Raw genomic sequence first — 23,827 nt, forward strand, 5'->3', positions numbered from 1 at the left:
CGCGCAGCCTGTAGAGGCGGAGGGCTGGAGAGCGGGATCACCACTGCTGCCAGGATCTCACACAGCTGCCTGGGAGGAGGAGGAATCCCGGCCAGCAGCTCCTAAACTGCCACCCAACCAGCCACCATTCAGCCAGCACGGGGAAGCCCCAGGTCAGTAGCGCTCAGGGCTGCAGGACGGGGATCCTGGGTGTCACCTGTGGAATCCTGTGACAGCTGCAGCTCTGCTGTCATTGTATGCTGCTCTTTTCCTGGCTGACTTGTCTAACTGGCCTGCTTTGTATGGTACGCAGAGAGCGGCATGCTGTGCCCCCTGGCAGAGAGAAGACAGCAGGGCAACTCATAGGCTGGCATGCCCTTCATTTCTCTACAGGCTGCCTTGTGCTGCTCACTTTCTGCTGCTACATGCATGCTGCATCCACTGCAGCTCCATCATGCAAGTCATCACATGCATGCTTCATAGCATCTCCTTCATGCAAGTCATCTGTGTCTTCCTAGCCCATTATCACATACATGCTCCATTCACAGCAGCTCCACCATGCAAGTCATATCTGTCTTCCTAGCTCCATGCATGCTGCATTCACAGCAGTTCCACCATGCAAGTCATCACATGCATGTTCCATTCACAGCAGTTCCACCATGCAAGTCATGTCTGTGTCTTCCTAGCTCCATGCATCCTGCATTTACAGCAGTTCCACCATGCAAGTCATCTCTGTGTCTTCCTAGCCCATTATCAGAGGAATCTTTCCCTGCTTTGTGTCCATTCTGCCCACCCTACATAGATAGATGTTCTTGCAGAGATTATCTGCTTTATTGCATGGAAGGGAGATCTGTCATTCTGCCACCCCCTGCCCTTTCTCCATAGTCTTGCCCGGTATGTGTCCATCTGCCTTATGTCAGTGCACACTTCTATCTCTCGGTTCTCTCTCCTCCCCTCTCTGTACTTGTTTCTCCCTCCTTTCCCTGTTGTCACTCTCTGTTTCTCTCTTCCCCTCCCTCCTTCTCTCTCCCCCCCTCTCTCTCCTGTGTGTCTGGAGCAGGCTGGCTGTGCGGATCTTCCTCTGGGACAGAGGGATGAGGGGGGGCTGCTCTCTGCTCTCTTGCTCCCTGGGATGGTGGGGGCGGATTGCGGGGGTGTGAGGTAGGTCTGGGGGAGAGGATTGCGGAGGTTTTTTTTTCATGGGAGGGAGCGAGGGGGAGTGCTGGGGTTGCTGAGAATTCAGCAATGCAGAAGGGCCAGGCTGTGCGGGAATGTGCTGGAGGCAAAGAGATCTGAGATCTGCTGGTGATCATACAGCAGGCTGGCCACTGGGGGGCTGATTTGTGACCCTGGCTATTCCCCGAGGGGGGCTGCTGTGCCCCCAGTGACAGCCTTAATCGTGTGTACATGGAGCAGTGACTTGTCTTGCAGCACGGACTTCCCATATAGACAGTACAGAGGAGAGATCCACCGTGAGCGGACTTCCTGCCTTCCTGTGTGTCAGTGTGTAGTGGTGGGGATCAGTACACTTACACTTTCCTGTGTGTACTGGGGGATCTGTACATTTGCATTGCCTTCCTGTGTGTACTGGGGGATCTGTACATTTGCATTGCCTTCCTGTGTGTACTGGGGGATCTGTACATTTACACTGCCTTCCTATGTGTAGAGGGGGGATCTGTGCCCTGACACTGCCTTCTTGTGTGTACTGGGGGGGATCTGTACATTTACACTGTCTTCCTGTGTGCAGAGGGGGGAATCTGTGCCCTGACACTGTCTTCCTGTGTGCAGAGGGGGGAATCTGTGCCCTGACACTGTCTTCCTGTGTGTAGAGGGGGGATCTGTGCCCTGACACTGTCTTCCTGTGTGTAGAGGGGGGATCTGTGCCCTGACACTGTCTTCCTGTGTGTAGAGGGGGGATCTGTGCCCTGACACTGTCTTCCTGTGTGTAGAGGGGGGATCTGTGCCCTGACACTGTCTTCCTGTGTGTAGAGGGGGGATCTGTGCCCTGATATTCTTTCTGTGTATAGTGGGAAGATCTGTGCACTGACACTGCCTTCCTGTGTGTAGTGGGGGGGGGGGGGGGAGCAATCTGTGCACTGACACTGCCTTTCGGTGTGTAGTGGGGGGATCTGTGCACTGACACTGCCTTCCGGTGTGTAGTGGGGGGGGGGATCTGTGCACTGACACTGCCTTCCAGGGAGTAGTGGGGGGATCTGTGCACTGACACTGCCTTCTGGTGTGTAGTGGGGGGGATCTATGCACTGACACTGCCTTCCGGTGTGTACTGGGGGGATCTGTACATTTACACTGCCTTCCTGTGTGTAGAGGGGGATCTGTGCCCTGACACTGTCTTCCTGTGTGTACTGATGGATCTGTGCCCTGACACTGCCTTCTTGTGTATACTGGGGGGGGGGGATCTGTACATTTACACTGTCTTCCTGTGTGTAAAGGGGGTATCTGTGCCCTGACACTGTCTTCCTGTGTGTAAAGGGGGTATCTGTGCCCTGACACTGTCTTCCTGTGTGTAAAGGGGGTATCTGTGCCCTGACACTGTCTTCCTGTGTGTACTGGTGGATCTGTGCCCTGACACTGCCTTCTTGTTTATACTGGGGGGATCTGTACATTTACACTGCCTTCCTGTGTGTAGAGGGGGGATCTGTGCCCTGACACTGTCTTCCTGTGTGTAGAGGGGGGATCTGTGCCCTGACACTGTCTTCCTGTGTGTAAAGGGGGGATCTGTGCCCTGACACTGTCTTCCTGTGTGTAGAGGGGGGATCTGTGCCCTGATATTCTTTCTGTGTATAGTGGGAAGATCTGTGCACTGACACTGCCTTCCTGTGTGTAGTGGGGGGGGGGGGGGGGGAGCAATCTGTGCACTGACACTGCCTTTCGGTGTGTAGTGGGGGGATCTGTGCACTGACACTGCCTTCCGGTGTGTAGTGGGGGGGGGATCTGTGCACTGACACTGCCTTCCGGGGAGTAGTGGGGGGATCTGTGCACTGACACTGCCTTCTGGTGTGTAGTGGGGGGGATCTATGCACTGACACTGCCTTCCGGTGTGTACTGGGGGGATCTGTACATTTACACTGCCTTCCTGTGTGTAGAGGGGGATCTGTGCCCTGACACTGTCTTCCTGTGTGTACTGATGGATCTGTGTCCTGACACTGCCTTCTTGTTTATACTGGGGGGATCTGTACATTTACACTGCCTTCCTGTGTGTAGAGGGGGGATCTGTGCCCTGACACTGTCTTCCTGTGTGTAAAGGGGGTATCTGTGCCCTGACACTGTCTTCCTGTGTGTACTGGTGGATCTGTGCCCTGACACTGCCTTCTTGTTTATACTGGGGGGATCTGTACATTTACACTGCCTTCCTGTGTGTAGAGGGGGGATCTGTACATTTACACTGTCTTCCTGTGTGTAAAGGGGGTATCTGTGCCCTGACACTGTCTTCCTGTGTGTAAAGGGGGTATCTGTGCCCTGACACTGTCTTCCTGTGTGTACTGGTGGATCTGTGCCCTGACACTGCCTTCTTGTTTATACTGGGGGGATCTGTACATTTACACTGCCTTCCTGTGTGTAGAGGGGGGATCTGTGCCCTGACACTGTCTTCCTGTGTGTAGAGGGGGGATCTGTGCCCTGACACTGTCTTCCTGTGTGTAAAGGGGGGATCTGTGCCCTGACACTGTCTTCCTGTGTGTAGAGGGGGGATCTGTGCCCTGACACTCTCTTTCTGTGTGTAGAGGGGGGATCTGTGCCCTAGCACTGTCTTCCTGTGTGTAGAGGGGGGATCTGTGCCCTAGCACTGTCTTCCTGTGTGTAGAGGGGGGATCTGTGCCCTGGCACTGTCTTCCTGTGTGTAGAGGGGGGATCTGTGCCCTGGCACTGTCTTCCTGTGTGTAGAGGGGGGATCTGTGCCCTGGCACTGTCTTCCTGTGTGTAGAGGGGGGATCTGTGCCCTGGCACTGTCTTCCTGTGTGTAGAGGGGGGATCTGTGCCCTGGCACTGTCTTCCTGTGTGTAAAGGGGGGATCTGTGCCCTGACACTGCCTACCTGTGTGTAGTGGGGGGGATCTGTGCCCTGACACTGTCTTCCTGTGTGTAAAGGGGGGATCTGTGCCCTGACACTGTCTTCCTGTGTGTAAAGGGGGGATCTGTGCCCTGACACTGTCTTCCTGTGTGTAGAGGGGGATCTGTGCCCTGACACTGTCTTCCTGTGTGTAAAGGGGGGATCTGTGCCCTGACACTGTCTTCCTGTGTGTAAAGGGGGGATCTGTGCCTTGACACTGTCTTCCTGTGTGTAAAGGGGGGATCTGTGCCCTGACACTGCCTACCTGTGTGTAGTGGATCTGTGCACTGACACTGCCTTCCTGTGTGTAGTGTGTGTGTGGGAGGGATCTGTGCACTAACACTGCCTTTCTGAGTATCTGTGTGAGTACATTTGAAATCGGCGCCGGTAGACTTGGGCGCAGGATCCAGCTGTTATACGGCTGATCCTGCTTCTGCACAAGTCCGGGCCGATTTAATTACTATTCCCCCTCCAGGCTGCCATGGATAGTGGGGGAATGAAATAATTCGGCTTCCAGCGATTTCTGGAGGCCGAATTATTATGTTTTTAAGCAACCTCGGCTCCGTCTCCTAACGGAGCCAACGTTACTCACTGAGCGCTGCAATAGGAATGATTCCTATTGTAGTCTATGGAGGCGCCGGCTGCGCCCAAATCTGGCAGCGCTGAAAAGCACTGCTCCGATCTGTGTAGTTGGTTCTGTACACTGACACTGCCTTCCTGTGTGTAGTGTGTGTGTGTGTGGGGGGGGGGGGGGATTAGTGCACTGCCACTGCCTTCCTGTGTTTACAAGGGGGATATGTGCACGCACTCTGCCTTCCTGTGTGTCAGTGTAGTAGGGGATCTGTGCACTGACACTGCTTTTGCCACACTGAGATCTGAGATACCACAGCAGGGTCTACATGATATTTGACACTGCTTCCTCTGGGCCTTCTGCTTTGCTTTTTTTTAGTTGTCGTTTTCCTGCTTGTTTGTGTATTGATCTGTGTTTGCCTTGGTTCTGTCCCTGTGATGCAGTTTGCCATGGTAAGATGGGCCTTGATCCATCATAAATAATATGCTGTAATTGGTGTTTCTCTATGTGTATATATTGACCTTGCTCATTCCAGCACAGCAGGTAGATAAGTGTCTGTAGCTACGACCTGAAAGATGTCATTTCTCCTGTATTCCAGCCTGTAAATGCACATTTCTCTTTCTGTCTAAAATAAATGAAATGTTCAACTCTGGAATGCTGTTTCCCAACTTTCCAGGCCTGATCTATTATTAGTATGTATTCATGTAGTGTATTCCTGGTGTTTGAGATGCAAGCGTTATTCAGAAACCTAGTTCAAAAGTGTAGGTCTGTATTGTATCCATAGCAACCAAGTATAAATCATTTAGAATATATCTAATCATATTAATCAAGCTTATGTTGCTATCCTGTTGCTGAGGGACACATTTTACAGGATGACTATTATCCCTAATCTATAAGGCCTGCATAGCTAACGCATGTTTTACAATAACTTTGTTTTAACTGGTTTATGAATGGGCATGTAAGTATGGTCTGCCATGGTTGTCATGGCACCCAAATGCTGCATAATTATCTAGCCAAGCAATCCCACATTTTTAACAAAGTGATGATAGGTGAGCAATGCATACCCTGTTGCAACTTCACTTTTCTGTACTACATTTGTTAACGCACGCTACCAAAATGCATTGATGGGAACAGTGATGTGATGTTGTTTACCACTTATTAGTAGACCTCAAAGTCTGATGCATGTTTTTAGGTAATGCTTTTCGTAACTGTGTGATGTGGTTCTAGCTGTACATAACATGGCAAGGAACACAACAGCTCTGAGTATTGTTTTTTTTATCATTGGTTTGCTCTGTGTTGTATTGCATTAGCTGTCCTATGGTTGGATTGTCTATGTTATGAAATGATCATTGAGGAATAGCAACCGAAGGACATCATGCATTTGCCAGCATTTCGGATAATTATAGTTTTATGTAGTCAACAGTGTAGCATTTCTAAGCAGGGTTGTTCAAGGCGGCTACAAGAGTTGGCAGCTATCATGTTTGATTATTAACAATACGCAAATGTTCAGTTTATGTACTGTCAGTTAAGCTTTTATCTCTGGTTATGTATTGCTATCCTTTGACAAAAAACAGTTGCATTTCGGAGCTCTTCGAATGTCCTTCACATCAGAGGCTCTGTGCTGTGTACAAAGTAGTGTGTGTTTGTGTTCACTAGAGGGTGATAAGGAGCGCGTTCACGTTTGGAGAGCTTGCTCTTACGCACTGTTTTCCAACATGTTGGACATTTTCTGTGAGATCAAATGCTTGCAGTTAACTTTTTTTTTTTTTTTTTTTTTTGTGTGCAAAATGGAGAACCTTATGTGAGCCCTGTTCTGTACATTGGGCTCAGTTCACTAAGACGTACCTCATGCAGTAAAAATGTTACTGATAGCTCCAGGTTGGAGATAAAATACCAAGCATCTCACTTATTTCACCAAATGTGGTATCCTTTGGGAATTGACATTTATAAGGTATTTCCCAGGGCTGTGGAGTCGGTACAAAAATCATCCGACTCCTCAGTTTATGAAACCACGACTCCGACTCCAGGTACCCATAATGGCTCTGACTCTCCAACTCCTTAGTCTTATACTTATCAGGGCTGTGGATTTGGTACAAAAATCATCCGACTCCTCAGTTTGTAAAACCACCGACTTCGACTCCAGGTACCCAAAATATCTCCGACTCCAGAGCCCTGGTATTAACCCCGCAAGTTGGTAATTTTCCTGGCTAGTTGGTAATTTTCGTTTTTCTATCTGGCAACCGCCTTTGAGAATTGATATTTTACAAAATGTTTGGTAAAGTCAGTTGTTTTCTGCCTAAGGCCTGAGACACACTGTAAGTGCTTTTCTGATCGTCACTACTGTGTCTGTCTCCGTTTAAAAAAAAATAAAAAAAAATGCTCCCATTGACTTGCGCTAAAATCACTGCAATCGTGATTTTTCAAATGCAAGTCAATGGAAGCAATTATTATTTTTTTTTTAAATGCAGTAAAACACTTAGGCCTGGAACCCACTACAAAACGCTATCGCTAATCGAAAGCGTTTTGTATGAGCAGTTTGTAAGCGATTTTATGAGCGTTTTAGGGAGCGATTTTAGAAAGTGTAAACAATTTGCCAGCGGTTGTGTAGCGATTAGCATTTTAAAGTCTGCTTTGTCCTTTCATTTAATTTTGTTACAGTATACAGTAACTTTAAAACGCTAGCAAAATCGCTCTGTGCAAGTTTTGATGAGCGATTACGCCAGTGATTATATACTTTACATTGAAGCGCTAACGCTAACAAAATGCTGGATGTCCTGCGCTTGCGATTTTAGGAATCGCAAACGCTCCAGTGGAAGTTGGCACATCTGTTAACATTAGCTGAGCGTTTTTGGAAATTGCTAGCGTTTTCAAGCGCTCCCTAAATGCTCTGAGAAGCGCTCTTGTGGGTTTCATCCCTTACAGTGTGTCTCAGGCCTTACTGCATTTGTTAATTCTTTGAAACAAGCCCACTAATTATCCAGTTCCTGGAGAAGACTATGGGCTCAATTCATGAAGACCTGTTTGGTGAAACTTTTCATGTGAAGTTAATAATAATAATAATAATAATAATAATAATAAATTTTTATTTTTTTTTAGTCACTAAGATTTTTACACATGTGGTAAGATCACATTTGCAGTAGCCATTGGTTGCCTTCCCTGTGAGACCAGGAGCACAAAGCAACGGATCGGGTCAGCGGTTCCACATGCTATACTTGCCTTGTCGGGTACAGTGAAGCATACAGTTAGTGTAAACTATGCTTCGCTTCCACTGTTAACACACATGTTTCCCGGAAGTATAATGCAACCCAATATGCCGCAACGCACCTGCCGCACTGTGGATCTTGCGTAGGTGGTGCATTGCAGTGCGGTAAGCCGCATTACTAAAAGGGGCTGTGGAGTCCATACAAAAATCTTCCGACTCCTCAGTTTATGAAACCTCTGTCTCCAGGTACCAAAATTGCTCCAACTCCATAGTCTGTGTTGCCTGTTCATAATTAAACTTCGTGTGTATGAATTGAGGTAAGCCTCCTCTTTATTATTTTAGCTATTTTTGTATCATTAGGCACCTCTTCTCTGCAGTTTACAAGGGCTCGTTTCCACTATCGCGAATCCGCATGCGTCCAACGCATGCGGATTCGCACATGTAATGCAAGTGGATGGGCCTGTTTCCACTGTAGCGTTGTTGAGGTGCGTTTTTTTCAGCGTTTAAAAAACGCACAAAAGAGCCAACGAATTCGCCTGCGAGTGGAATGCATGCGAATCGCCGCTAATGTATTTAATAGGGAATTCGCATGCGGCTATGGTATGCGAATTTTCATGCGAATTCGCATAGGTACCAATGTAACTTCAAACAGGCAGTGACATGGTTAAATTCGCATATACCCTCACCTATGCGAATTCGCGGCAAAAAACACGAAAAAAATCGCATCCGCATGCTATTTCATCAGCGGTGGAATCCAGGCGATTCTGCACCGCAATACTGGAAACGAGCACTCAAACCTCAGACTCCGGTTGCCCAAAAATTGCTCAGACTCCTTAACGTCACAGCCCGGGTTACGAAGCGCCCGTACATTGCATCATTGTGAATGTTCAGTAACTTATCAAACAACTTCATGACAATTCACAAAGACTCGTGTGGCATTTCATCTGGTATTTGATGGTTACCGGTAATTGCAATGCATGGAAACTGGAAGCCAGATCTAATAAGGAATGCATTCATTCTTAAACTGACAAGTAAAGAGCAAGTCCAAGCTGCATAAAATTAACATCAAATTTGTATCAGCCCAAAACCATTAGCATCTTATTAACCATTTTTATTATTACACAATATTAGAATCGTTCTTAGGGCCCTTTTCCACCAGCGCGTTTGCGCTGGCTGAATCGCAAAACCGCAAACCGCTAGCGATTTTACAATCGCTACGGTTTGCTTTTTAACATGGGAATCGCGGTAGGTCATTTCCACTACCGCGATTCGTTTTTGCGGGGAACGCGAACGCGCGGCGGAGCGATAATTGCCGCGATTTTGCTATGCAGTGCAGTAATTGCGATTCAGCAATCGCTAGCGTTCAGCGTGAACGCTAGCGATTGCTAGTGGAAAAGGGCCCTTACTGCTGCATACAGCATTTTGGGGGTGGGTGCAGTGTGATGCTTGTTCTATTGAACAAGAATCGCAATTGTATATCACTGCAAAATCACAAAATTTACAGCTGCAAAATTACAATTGCAATCGTGATTCTCTGTTTTCGCTCCGAGTGTAAAACAGCCCTTACAGATCACGAGATATTTTTAAAGCCTCTAATCCTTTTAAAAAAACAATAAACAAAGAAAAAAAACCCACAATGTGCGTATCAGCAGAAATATGCAAGTGCTTGAGAACACTTTTTTGAAAGCTAAATCAATATTGCTGCCATCTATGTAAACCACTAGTATAAACCAGGGCTGTGGAGTCTGAGTCGGGCAATTTTGGGTGCCTGGAGTCGGAGTCGGGAAAAAAGAAGCGACAGGTTTTGGACTAGTCCATCTCTTCTTGGGGGGGATTCTCAGGGATTTATTTATTTTCAACAGCACTTAGGCCTAGTGCACACCGGAGTGTTTCCGCTACGGTTTGCGATCTGCTTGCGGGTGCGGATCCGCTAGGATAATGTATTTCAATGGGCTGGTGCACACCAGAGCGGGAGGCGTTTTGCAGAAACGCATACTCCCGGGCTGCTGCAGATTTTGGATTGCGCATGCGTTTCTGCCTCAATGTTGAGTATAGGAAAACCGCAAACCGCTCTGAAAAACGGCACTTCAGAGCGGTTTGCCAGGCGTTTTTTGTTACAGTAGCTGTTCAGTAACAGCTTTACTGTAACAATACATGAAATCTACTATACCAAAACCGCTACACAAAACCGCAAAACACTAGCTGAAATGCTGTAGAAAAATAAGAAAAAGAGTTTCAAAATCTGCTAGCATTGTGCGGATCTGCTAGCGGTTTTTGGTGTGCACTAGGCCTAAGTGAATGACAGTTGCTCTGTCCAACTGCCAAAAAACTGTGTAGTGAGCAGAGAAGCTGTCCAGCATCATTGTTTAAATCCTTTTGTAGGCAATATCTTTATAAAGCATAAAAGCCTTGCTGAGCATCCCCTATGAAGAGATGGACTAGTCCAAAACCTGTCAGATTTCTACTACCTACTGTAGGTGACAGCAACATAGGAGAAAAGTAATTTATGGCTCATTTTTACTCTGGAAAAAACGTACTTCTTATTTGTCTATGTTTGCACATATTTTAATTTTTAAAATTTTTCGCCACAGGACCCATTTAACTGTTAGGAGTTCCATTTTTAAGGGTGCATTTTATGTCGGCGCCGCTCAGTTCGGTGCGGGGAGAGCCGAATGACTGCTTTCCCCATTGCTGCTAAACTCCGAGGCGGTGTTAAATACTATTTCCCCCTCCGAGTTGTCACAACTCAGAGGGAGATGTAATTCGGGGTCTGGCCGCTGCCAGAGCCCCGCATTACCGCTATGCGGAGCGCGCATCATAGCATTGCTGCTATGATGGTGCCCAGTTTCGGCGCTCGGCTGTCAGAGCCGCTCGCCAAAATGAATTGATCTGTCATTTTTAGGCTGTGTTCCCACTTGAGTGGAGGAACAGACATTTGTCTGTCCTCCTCTCCACAGTGAAAAGCTCCTATTTTATAAATAGAAGCCGTGCACACTTGTCACGCTGTAACGGATCTGCGGGATCTGATGCAGTAAGCGCGTCGCACTTCTGTGCAGTCTGCGATAATCCTGGGCAGACAAATATAGCATATGGAGGAGTGCATCTGCTCCGGGCTACAGCTGGACCATGCAGGACCATCGGCCCCCGCTGGACGCACGTGATCCGGCACAAGTGTGAACACAGCTTATAGTGCCCATACGTGGTACCTCCCCCCCCCGATTAGATAATTTCGTTTGATTATTCCGATTACATATACAAATTTTTTTCAACATGCCTGATTTTAATAAAAAAACACAACTGACTAATCGTTTGTTTTTCTTGATCAAATAAAAAGATTCTTTTGAACTTACATTGGATCGTTTTGGTCGAATAAACGGGAACATTTAACGTTTTTCTTTTATTGTACAGTGTATGGGCACCATACGACTTCTATACCTGTAAACTGAATTGTAGGATGGACCCGGTATCTAATAAAACATTGCCACATTGCAGAACCTGATTGGCGGTTGCTATTTGTGATCATAGAAGTGCTTCATGGTTTCCTCCACACTGTGTAGGCTGTCTGCTTCCTTGAGCAGCCTCTGACAGAAGATGCATTGTACATTTCATTGTATTTGTTGCCATGCTGTTGAGAATTGGCTTCCAGGGTTACAAATGAAATGTTATTACACGTTAATGTTTTATAACATTAGCAAAGTTAAAAATGGCAGATACCACGTTCCTTTTATTTAACTGCTGCAGTATGTCCTATTACCATGCTGTAATGAATGTGTATTGCTACAGAAAGGCATCATTTTAATCTGCCTGCTCCATGAAGCTTAATCAAATAACTTTGTAGTTGATTATGACATTTCAGCTAGGTGGCTTCCTCTTCTACTGAGGAAATACAATACAGGGTGATGTAGAGATTTTTAATAAAGGCTTATGAATTGTTTTGGATAGGGTAGAAATTGTTTTCTGAGTAACACCGCAATGACTGCGTATTTTGCCTGTTATTTTTAAGTCACTTCATTAAAAAGGCTTTTAAAGCACACCTGAACGGAGAGGGATATGGGAGCTTACATATTTATTTCCTTTTACACAATGCAGATTGCCTGGCTATTCTGCTGATCCTTTCTATCTTATACTTTTTAGCTATAGACCCTGAACAAGCATGCAGATCTGTTGTTTCTAGCTGATGTCTGACTGGATTAGTAGCATGCTTATTTCAGGTTTTTGATTCAGACACTTGTGCAGCCAAAGAGATCAGCAGGACAGCCAGGCAACTGGTATTGTTTAAAAGATAATAAATATGGCAGCCTGTAATTTTTGCAAAAAGTAAAAAAAAATTGTCCACATAAAAAAAATGCCACCAAATACCCAGACTTAAAGGACAACGTTAGTGATAGGTATATGGAGGGTGCCATATTTAATTCCTTTTAAGTAATACCAGTTGCCTGGCATTCCTGCTGGTGTATTAGGCTGTAGTAGTGTCTGAATCACACCAAAAACAAGCATGCAGCTAATCTTGTCAGGCCTGACAATAATGTCAGAAACACTTGATCTGCTTCATGCTTGTTCAGGGTGTATGGCTAAAAGTATTAGAGACAGAAGATCAGCAGGATAGCCAGGAAACTCATATTGCTTAAAAGGAAATAAATATGTCAGCCTCCGTATCACTCACACTTCAGTTGTCCTTTAAGCGGCTATCATGTAGCGAGCCCTGGGCTCGCTACATGATTTGAAAAAATAAAAAATAAATAAAAAGTGCTGCGCTGCCTCCTTGCCGGCGGGAATTGGACCGGCAAGGAGGTTAAAGGATACCCGAAGTGACATGACAAGATAGACATGTGTATGTACACTGCCTAGCACAGAAATAACTATGCTGTTTCTTTTTTTCTTTCTCTGCCTGAAAGAGTTAAATATCAGGTATGTAAGTGGCTGACTCAGTCCTGACTCAGACAGGAAGTGACTACAGTGTGACCCCCACTGATAAGAAATTCCCCTTTTTATCTTTCTTGCTCTCAGAAGCCATTTTCTGCTAGGAAAGTGTTTTATAGTTGGAATTTCTCAGTGAGGGTCACACTGTAGTAACTTCCTGTTTGAGTCAGGACTGAGTCAGCCACTTACATACCTGATATTTAACTCTTTCAGGCAGAGAGAGAAAAAAAGGAACACAGCATAGTTATTTGTGTACATACACATATCTATCTCATTATGTCACATGTCACTTCGGGTATCCTGTAAATTAGCCCTTTCCTTAGGCTAGTTACACACCAGGACGTTTGCGTTTAGGGGACGTTATAGGGCACATAACGTGCCCCTAACGCAACGCCTGGTGCTCTCTGGTGTGGACGTCGGAGTAAGCCACGTTGTGCAGCTCACTCTGGCGTCCGTGATGCGTACTCTTGGACGCATGCGGCATCACGTGGTCCCGCCCGGACAATCGCCGCACAGAGCAGCCGCTTCAGGAAGTAAACACTGCACGTCACTTAGTGCAGTGAATATTAATTAGCCATGTGCCTGGCCGCTCTCCCCTCCTCCCCAACATGACTGAGCATGTGCAAACAGTCTAACGCGGCTTAGCCGCGTAGAACGCACAGCATGCAGCACTTTGCTGTGTTACAATGTAACGCAACGTGGGCAGTGTGAGCAGCCCACTTGTGTTACATTGCTGTGCGTGGGGGGAGCGTTACAGGCTGCACTAACATGCGCCTGTAACGTCCCTGTGTGCAAGAAGCCTGGAGTGTTTTTTTTTTTTGTTTGTTTGTTTGTTATAAAATAGCAAATTTCAAACCTTCCAAAGTAGCACTATTTTATTCTGATCAGAGTAATGCCTAGTACCCATCAGACCAACTTTGCCAACGTGTGTGTGTGTTGGATTGTCAAATTGTATTTATTCAGTACATACCAAAATAAACAACAAAAAGCATGCAATTATGAAAGTATGTGCTCAGTACATGCATATGATGAAAAGATGGGCAGAGTATGTTATGGTATGTAGTGTGAAAATAATATATATGGAATAGTTTTGTTTTTGTGTTTTTTTTTTTTTTTTTTGTTTTTTTTTTTTTTTTTGTAGAATTCTAATATGTAACTGTATTGTCCTTTGTTTTATTTATGTAATTAATAAACACAAATCGTTGAGTGTAGCACAATAAAGTGTGGTCAATGTAAGTAGCAATGTGGTGTTCAGTGGTAATTGTAATGCTGAACAGCTAATGATAATCACCTAAGATATTGATAGGTGTACAGAGATGGAAAATGGTGATATGTCTCCGTGAAAAATGTAGTTCTATGAAAATGCAAAATGATCAAAAATTGATTAGTGAGTGATAGGTTGCCATGGAGGAGAGTTTTCTAACTAGCCAACTATTGTTGACGTCGATCTTTTTCCACGAAATTTAGGCAATTTTGCGCATACGTGTGTGTTAAATTGAACAATTTCTTCAAAGCTTCCTATTAACTGAAAAATTGGATCGGATTGATCGAATCAAAATAGAAGAAAAAAAAATTACGTGTGTGCAGGGCTGTGGAGTCGGTAGAAAAATCACCTGACCGTTTATGAAGACTCCGGGTACCCAGAATTGCTCCGACTCCTCAGCCCTGCGTGTGTGGCTACCTTTAGGCCTCTTTCACAGTGGGACATTGCGTTTGATGCGACGTTAAAGTCGCCCCTAACGCAGCGCATGTAGGTTATGAAATTGGACGTTATTTTGCACTGCATTGTCTCTTGGTGCGCCGTTTTTGTCGCTTACTGATGGAACGAAAACGGCGCATGCGCTACATTTAATTAAAAAAAAACAAATAAAAAACCTTACTGAGCATCTGCAACACACAACGCAGCAAATGTATTGCTAAACGCACAGCATGCAGCACTTTCTAAATATTGCTACACTTTACACACTAACGCAACGTGTGCACTGTGTATGTCGCACAGACTTTGCATTGCTGTGCGTTAGTCTGTATTATAATTTTTTATAACGTGTGACTTTAATGTCCCACTGTAAAAGTGGCCTTAGTGTGTGACCATCATTGGGTTCTGCACTAAGTACTGCAGTGCTTACTTTATATGTGCTAGATAGAGGAGATTGTGTTTTTTTTTTTTTTTTCTTTTCGTAGCGAGAGGGAGGTAGGTCTGGCCTTGCTGTTAACAATTTTTCTGCCAATGGTATTTCTGTATATAGTAATGAATGCTTACAGGATAAAATGTGCATTCCTGTGTGAGATCATTACATAAAGAAAAAAAAAAAAAGGAATTACATTTTTCAAACACATTGTCAAACCATTACTATCTATTTGCACTTCCCACCTTATATGTGTGTGTGTGTGTGTGTGTGTGTGTGTGTGTCTCATTTGGGTGCCTGGAGTGATCTATATATACCATGCATTCTAAGCCTGCTTAATTTTAATATTTCATGTGTGGCTTACCTAACTGGCTTCATGCTGTGCTCACCTCTGTTTTCCTAATTTGTACCGGGATCTGGCTTAAGATAATACAGGATATTTCACAGCGGAATTTATGATGGTAAACTCATGAATTCCTGGAGATTAACTGACATTTATACCGTGATTAGCTGGCAGTGTTGCAGCGGGATTAGTTGTATTTGAGTGAGCTTTCATTATACCAGACTACATTTCATATTCTATTTGTTATGAATCCTATTTCCCGAAGACCCAAACAAAGTAAGAAGAGCAATATAGGACAGAAGTTGACTTGAACCTGGCAGATTAAGTGCAACAATGAGTAAGATATATTACACTGTTACTGAAATAGGCATTTCTGTTTGTTGGAATGTGGATAACCGCACAGTTAGTAGTGTTATGAGTTTCAGCCTTATGCGGTACTACAAGCCCGCAGCTTCACCAACCAGAACTCAACATGACCCACAAACCTGGCATTGATCTGATGTGAAATCATTTTCCTGTGACGTCACTGCGAGTTCTAAAATGTGGAAAAGACTGAAATCTTAACATTTCTAGGTAAAATTAAGCAGTTAGCTTTTTATAGTGCATATCTTTATTATATTGCTAATTTTCATAGTTAATGGACTGATACTCAAGGTACCCATTAACTTAAAAGAGAAGGCCACCTGATTTGTTGTTGCCGGAATGGAGATCACTTAATTTCTTAACCACTTAATGTTTACAGTACAGTATATCTACTCCCCTAAAAAACTTCATCTAAGCCTCAGGGGAGTAGATATTCGTAACTCTGCTACAATCGCCGCTGTGCGTGCTCTCACGTGCTCACGCACTAGTTCTTACTGCTACATGTTAGCCCGGAGATCAATGAATGGGAATGCAGTTCCCATTCATTTTTCTAGTTCCCTGTGTCCATGATCACACATCAATTAGATGCCTGCGGTCATTTTTAAACACTGTACTTACGCTTACACGCATTAGTTCCTGTTTGTGTACTAAAAGCATACGCAGGAAGCTAATAACTGAGGACATCTTGTGGGCAAAAAGTAAAATTACACCTACAATCATTTACTTTAATAAAGAGACCTGCACATAATTTAAAATTAACCCCTTACCTCCCACTCTCTCCCATAAATGCCCAAATAAAACTTTTGCATTTCGAAAAAATGATAAAATAAAGTAAAAAAAACAAAACGACATAAATACTTACCTTAGGGACTGAACTTTTTTTACATGTATGTCAGGAGGGTATATTACTGTTATTTTTTTAAATTATGGGCTTGTAAATAGTGACAGACGCAAAAATGAAAACCTGCACCTTTATTTCCAAATAAAATATTGGCGCCATACATTGTGATAGCAAGATAATTTAAATGGTGTAATAACCAGGACAAATAGGGCAATAAAATACGTGGGTTTTAATTATGGAAGCATGTATTATTTTAAAACTGTAATGGCTGAAAACTGAGAAATAATGATTTTTTTTAATTTTTTTTCTTAATATTCCCATTAAAATGCATTAGAAAAAAATAATTCTTAGCAAAAGGTACCACCCAAAGAAAGCCTAATTAGTGGCAGAAAAAACAAGATACAGATCATTTTGTTGTGATAAGTAGTGGTAATGTTATTGGCAAATGATTGGGAGGAGCGCTGAAATGTGAAAATTGCTCTGGTCCATAAGGTAAAAATACACTCAGGGCTTAAGTGGTTAAATGACAGAGGCTAACATCTGTCAGTATAAGAAGGGAGGAGGGATGAAACAGGGTCACATGATGAAAGGCAGCCATATTGTTCTTCCTCAGAAGGCTTAAGGTGGCCACACACCAATTTTGTTTTTTAAATATATTTTCAATTCAAGAATAACAATCAATTTTTCTGATTGGTCAGATTTTTGAATTGTTACAATGTACCACACACCTATGTTAAATTTTTCACCAATCATGAATAAAATAATTGAAAGCTCAGAAAAAAAATGATTCGAACTGTACATCAAGTAATTGACAATCCATCACACACCATACAATTCTTGAAAAAGTTGGTCTTAAATTTCCAACATGTCCCATCTCCAAAAATTTAAGAAAACTTGAAATTCGATTGGATTTATCAATCAAAGAAAAGCTCTCGATTTTTTTACGACAACCGATCGAAAGGATTGAATTAGTGAAAAATTGGATCTTTTAATTGTATGGTGTGTGTGGCCACCTTTTAGGCTAGCCTTTTCCTCTTGTAAGTTGGCAGTATGCACATGCCTGTGTCTTTCTTCTGGCAGTTGGCAGTATGGCACATGCCTCTGACATGGAGCTGGTCATAACAGACAGCAAGATTGGGGGCACACCTACATTTCCAGTCCTGTAATGGTTGCATTTGTTAGCCTTTCATGCTGTGTTGTCTAGAATGCAGTACGGAAGGTAGGCTCAAGTGTTAACCACTCACATACTTCACGTTTGGCTGTGTTTTTCTATATTGGTTACCTCCTGTTTCGACTCATACACTAAGTCCTAAAACATACGGAAATGCTAATTGGCTTCTGCATGATATAGTTCTTAGTGTATGTATACTAACATGCCCTTAGAGGGAACATATGAGTACCTGAAAGGCAAAGATTTAATTAAAAAGCTATGTGGAATATAGACATGGTATTACTCATTAGTGATAAAATGCCCTTGGAAGTAGATTGTCAGACCGGTTATTTGGCTTCTGCATTCCTAATTCATATCACCATCACAATGTTGTTAGATTTAGCAGAGTTGCTGGATATGCAAGCTTTGGATTGTAAATCTCTTAGTAGGAAGACTTTTGCCTTCAGATTCACAGGAAGCGGTACTCGTGGTGATTAAATAGTTTGTGGACTGTAGCTTGTTAGAAACCAGTCTTCACGCTACACTTTGTTCTGCTGTCAGCGGAGACAAGATGTCCAGGCATGTGTCCAGACATGAAGGATGTTTAGTGTCTTGTGATATGAGAGGTCCTGCTGGTAACTTTGGACCACTCTCTGTGAAGTTTAAACCCCTGATTACAAGAATCATTTTAATTGAGGTGAAATAAAGCAACGCATACTCTCCCTGTGGCAAGCACATCTGATTTGCAGTCTGACTGGCACTAGGAGTACTTGCTGTTCTGTAGAAGATGGTTAAAAGTTGCCAACTCTTAGAAGCAGTGTCCAGGCTTGCAGCCGGTCAGCGGGAAGTGGGTCACAAGCTTCTACTCTAGCTAATTATTTGTGCAGCATGATGTGAAGTTTCTAGGCAGTCCATACTCCACAAAGAGCAAACCAATTACAGGAGCACAGTTCATAACTGACTGCAGACTGAAATGGAAAGATTTTTTTTTTTCCTCAAAGAAAGTGCAGTTTTGCGGAAACGTTTGATCATGTGATTTGTTGCTGCTTAGATTGCAACATTCTGTTGTTCAGACTTCAGATGGGAAGGCCCAGACTTGATTTTTGGCAAGATTGCAGCCTACAACACTGACAATCCTTAACTTACAGGGGTAAGCAATTTTTGCGACGATGTGCCTATACAGCAGAGGTGCCCACACTTTTTTTTTTTTTGGGCTTGTGAGCTTCTTTGAACAATAGGTAGATCATTTTGACATGCTATCTACAATTTTAGGCACACACATGTATATACAGAATGGTAAATGTAGTGGGGTCGGGATCTACCAAGAAGTCCTTTGCGCTCTACTGGTAAATTGCGATCTACCTAATGGGCACCCCTGCTATACAGGATTAAAGAGACTCCGTAACAAAAATTGCATCCTGTTTTTATCATCCTACAAGTTCCAAAAGCTATTCTAATGTGTTCTGGCTTACTGCAGCACTTTCTACTATCAGTCTCTGTAATAAATCAATGTATGTTTCCCCTGTCAGACTTGTCGGCCTGTGTCTGGAAGGCTGCCAAGTTCTTCAGTGTTGTGGTTCTGCTATGAACTCCCCCTTCCTGGCCCCTCTATGCACACTGCCTGTGTATTATTTAGATTAGGGCAGCTTCTCTCTTCTCTCTTATCTTTTACAAGCTGGATAAATCGTCCTCTGAGCTGGCTGGGCTTTCACATACTGAAGAATTACAGACAAGGGCAAAGCTGAAAAGAGCAGCCTGAAACTTCAGTGCATGAGAACTGCAGGGGGAAAGAAACACACAAATGATCTCTTGAGATTCAAAAGGAAGGGTGTATACAGCCTGATTGTGTATGAATGTATTTTCTATGTGTGGACATACTGTACATCAACCTACTTCCTGTTTTGGTGGCCATTTTGTTTGTTTATAAACAAACTTTTTAAAACTGTTTTTAACCACTTTTAATGCGGCGAGGAGCGGCGAAATTGTGACAGAGGGTAATAAATGTCCCCTAACCCACTGGTATGTTTACCTTTGTGCGATTTTAACCATACAGATTCTCTTTAAGAAAACATGTTGTGCCTGGAGTGGGCATGTATGAATGGAAAAAGCTAAGAAAAACAAGCGGAAGATAAGAGACTCCACTGCAGAATCAAGCAGCAAAACGATCGAGAGGAGAATCGAGCGCCAGAAACGAACCGTGTATTCCCAGCATTGGATTGACCTCTTATCAGTCTTATCAGCTTTTTGAACAAAGCCCTTTATTTTTTTTATTTTTAGCGGGTTTAACTTGCATAAAAGACCGCTGTTGAGCGTGTATGGGGCTGTACACATAAATATTTAATTTGCAACTGCTGTGCACTGTAAACCTCTGTCGGCAGATGTCGTTTTTCTGCCTAGTGCTGCCAAACAAGCGGGCGTCAGGGAGCAGTTATAGTTCCCTGTTCCAGATGGCTTCTTTTCTTCTTCCACCCGTGGCTCTGAAATTCTGACATGTCTTCTGGGACCCAATCACATGATATGGGGTGATCGGGATTCAGGAGACTGTTTCAGCGTTACAGCGCCACCCGGTGGTGAAAAAGGGGTGAGATTCTTCCATCACGCCTCTTCCACCTCCGGATGGCACAGTCACGTTGACACAGTTTCCTGGATCCTGATCACGTCATATCATGTGATCAAAACCAAGATCTGTTGTGGTTACATCACTGCTGCCACAGAGGAGGAAGAAGCTGATCCAGCCATCTGGACAGGTAACTACAAAAGCTCCCTGCTGCCCACTCTGCATACCCTGCCTTCCAGGCTGGGGAAGGCACACTTTCCCAGCAGCAGGAAAATTTCGGCCCTGCAGCCAAATAAGTATTAACTTTGTCTGCTAAAAGGATAATAAAGTACATTGACCATATTCTAATTTAAATAGTGGGACTGTAGCAAAATGGTCGTTGACCTTTTTATAATGTTCAACCCAAGCTTTCTGTAGCCACCGGTTGCCTAGTTAGGAGTGTGCTCCTAATTGATTTTGCCACTAAAGGTCATTGTAGATAGATGGGTTGTCTGGTATTCTAAATAAAGAGCTTAATCCTAATAGTGATGTCCCTAGATGGAGAAAAAGCAAACCTGCCAGCTGTAGGTACTTCAAGTTTTAGAATAAAATTGCCATAATGTTCAGTAGTTCAGAAGTTTTTAAATATATTGTTTGAATGATCTGTTAATTTTAATTTGCAGGCAGCCGAGAAATTCCAAACCATACAGTAAGCTTGAATTGCCCTTCCTTGCAACCATGACAACAGTACGCTGGAGTAGAAAATTACTTGAAATTCCAACCATGCTGCACGAGTATTCAGCTGCAGAAGCCCTTGTAATTATCTAAACTCCTCCTGATTAGTTGGCTGGCAGCAAGCTTTGACATTATTTGGCTCAACACCTTCTAGTGACTGTCTTATAAGCATGTACAAATAAAGTAAAGCAGACGAAGATAAAGTGTAATGTATAGGGAGTAACTGAATAATCTGTTTGTGTTTTCTCAGAAAAAAATTGTATTTCCTTTTTTAATTAGGTTTGAGCCTCTCCCGTAATTATATGAGGATTGGGCCATGCAGACTAATGCTACGTACACACATGCGACTACGATCGTTCGTTGTTAACGACGAACGATCTTTTAATTGACGAAAGAACGACCGGAGTAAAGTTAGTTCTAAAAAGTGTGTAACGATCACATCGTTAGAACGAACGTTACACCACGTAAAAGCACTTAATGCGCCTGCGCATAAAATTGTAAAGTTCCCTGGAGAAAAAGTGAAATGCGCATGTCCAGCCTGGTACAAACGATCGTTTCCAACGATGTACTACTTTTGCAAACGATCGTCGTTGGTTAAAATCCGCCGAGACAACTTTCTTTTGTAGCGATTTGGCTCGTTCGTCGTTAGACTTAATAGTCGGTGGTTCGTTTTTTGTAACGATCGTCGTTGGTAAAGATCGGGGAACGATCGTTACAAACGACTATAGTCGCATGTGTGTACGCACCTTTACTCCAAGGAGAATCTATCAGAACTGCTGGCTGGATAGTCATGCTGGAGCTAGGCATTAGTGTTTTTAATTAATATGAAGAAAAGCGAACAAGTGAATTACCTTGTGCCCCCCCCCCCCAACATTCACATGAGTCAGGAAAATTAGGTTTCTAGTGCTCCGCACCAGTGAGCTGAAGGATGGACCGATTATCTATCTCTGCAGTGTGTTATGTCACACATCTACACCAGTGTACTTAACTTCACCCCTGGCTTGTCTTTTGTTGATTTGTTGTGATGTAATTGCTTGACAACAGAAAGGGTGTTTGGAACATCCTCCAATTCTCATTTTTGCCCCCCCCCCCCCCCCCCAATCCACAATCCTTTAGGGTCCTTTCATACTATGGGGTTGATTCACTAAAATAGTGTGCCTTATTGGAGAGATAACGTGCCTTATCAGAGTTAGTGTGCTTTATCAGAGTAGCATATCGAGCGCTACGAACTTATGCCTGCTAATTGGCAATGACGAGTGCTCCACTCGTCATGCCCTGAGCCCCTGCGGGTCCAATCACTTTAAAGGACATTATCCTTGCTCTGCCAGTCAAGTTTTCTGTCAAGTGATAGGCAGCCTATTGGGCCAATCAAAGTGCGGGGATAATGTCCTTTAAATTGATTGGACCCGCAGGGGCTCAGGGCAGGATGAGTGGAGCTCTCTTCATTGCCAATTAGCAGGCATAAGTTTGTAGCACTCGCTATGCTACTCTGATAAGGCACATTAACTCTGATAGGGCATGTTTACTCTGATAAGGCGCACTATTTGTTATAGTGAATCAACCCCCTATGTCCGTTCTGGCGCAGCAGACAATATAATCGCATCACAACACAGATGCAATGATATTCCTATGGCTTTATGCTCTTGAATGTGGTGTAATTCTGCAGGTTTAGTCAGGATAACACAATGCATGCTGTGCATTCACAGGTTAATACGCGTGTCTGCAGTGGCAGTGAGGCAATCTTTCATTACACTGTATGAAAGCACTGTACAGTTAATGTGTGATGTGACTTTTCAGATACATTGCGATGTGATTTAAGAATAATTGCGATTGAATCTTCCGTGTGACTGAAGCTTCAGGAGGCATACACTCATGCAATTTTGATTGGCCACTCACTGGCCTATTTACCCACCTCCATGTATTATGAAGGTGACAGAGTTTGAATACTGTGAGCAGATTGTGCAGATAACCTCTCATACTACATGGAAGTGGTAAGATTGGCCAATCAAAATTAGATGTGTGTTCCAGGCTTTAGTCTTCTGCAGTGTTTCATGTATGTGTGTAGTATTGGAGTAAGCCTCCGGCAGGGTCCTAGTCTACATGATCATGTGCTCCTTTCCTATGACAGCCTGTACTTGTATTGCTGGGCCTACCTAACCAGCCAATAATTGCATGATCATGTATCTTCTACCATTTGCCTTGTATAGCTTTGTGTTATGATGTATAACCTTGGTAAGTCTGTCATTCCTGTATCATTGTATATATTTATTGTCCAGCACTGTGTAATATGTTGGCGCTTTATAAATACAATAATAATCTCCTAATCCCAAATGTCTCCTAACATCCTGTGTGCAAACCCACAAAATGACTGCTGCTTCTCCATACCTGATGAATTCCTCAGTGTTTACAGCTTTTGCCATAGTCTACTAGTGTGAGGCTGGTTTCAGTCTGGGGATTGGCGGCAGCGGTGCGGCCCCAGGCCTTTGGGAAGTACCGTGTTAGTACGTGGTAATCCCCGTCTGACAGCAGGGACGCTCACTACCTGTGAGCAAAGCGATCACGTGTGCAGAAGCGTATTGCTAAAATACGCTTCCGTGCTTGCGTGATGTGAAAAACTTGTGGTGAGTTTATGCACACAAGCGTCACCATAGACTTGCATGACTTCCAGTCCCCCGCACCTTGACGCAGAACCACACGGAAACATAGGTTTGCCCTAGCATCGGATGTGGCGAAAACGCCACTTCCGTCGCACCTCGTCTGTATGAAAGCCCCCATAGACTTTCAATGCCCTGCGGTGGGGTGCAGTAAAAATACCGCACTGCCCCAGTGTGAAAGGCCCCTGAAGCTGTAGGTTAAAATACTTGCAATTCACATACTGGTACTTTTTTTTTTCCTGCTCAAAGTTTATTTAAAATGCATTTTTTTATTAGTAATTTTGTTTTAGCTGTTTCCGGTTTCTGAGGGAAAGACTTGTTGAGTGTATCTAGCTTTTCCCA

At 43.9% G+C, this 23,827-nt stretch overlaps 1 protein-coding gene across 1 annotated transcript in view; it reads left to right on the forward strand.

Moving 5' to 3' along the window:
* Positions 1 to 1,064: 1,064 nt before the first annotated feature.
* Positions 1,065 to 23,827, forward strand: part of ADCY6 (adenylate cyclase 6) — a 349,764-nt gene continuing 327,001 nt past the window's right edge. The window contains exon 1 of the mRNA XM_068267693.1: positions 1,065 to 1,140. Coding sequence (XP_068123794.1) covers positions 1,112 to 1,140 — 29 coding nt within the window. The 5' untranslated portion in view covers positions 1,065 to 1,111. The remainder of the gene's footprint in view (positions 1,141 to 23,827) is intronic.

The sequence above is a fragment of the Hyperolius riggenbachi genome, chromosome 2 (genome assembly GCF_040937935.1).
Source record: "Hyperolius riggenbachi isolate aHypRig1 chromosome 2, aHypRig1.pri, whole genome shotgun sequence".
In the NCBI taxonomy this organism is placed as follows: domain Eukaryota; kingdom Metazoa; phylum Chordata; class Amphibia; order Anura; family Hyperoliidae; genus Hyperolius; species Hyperolius riggenbachi.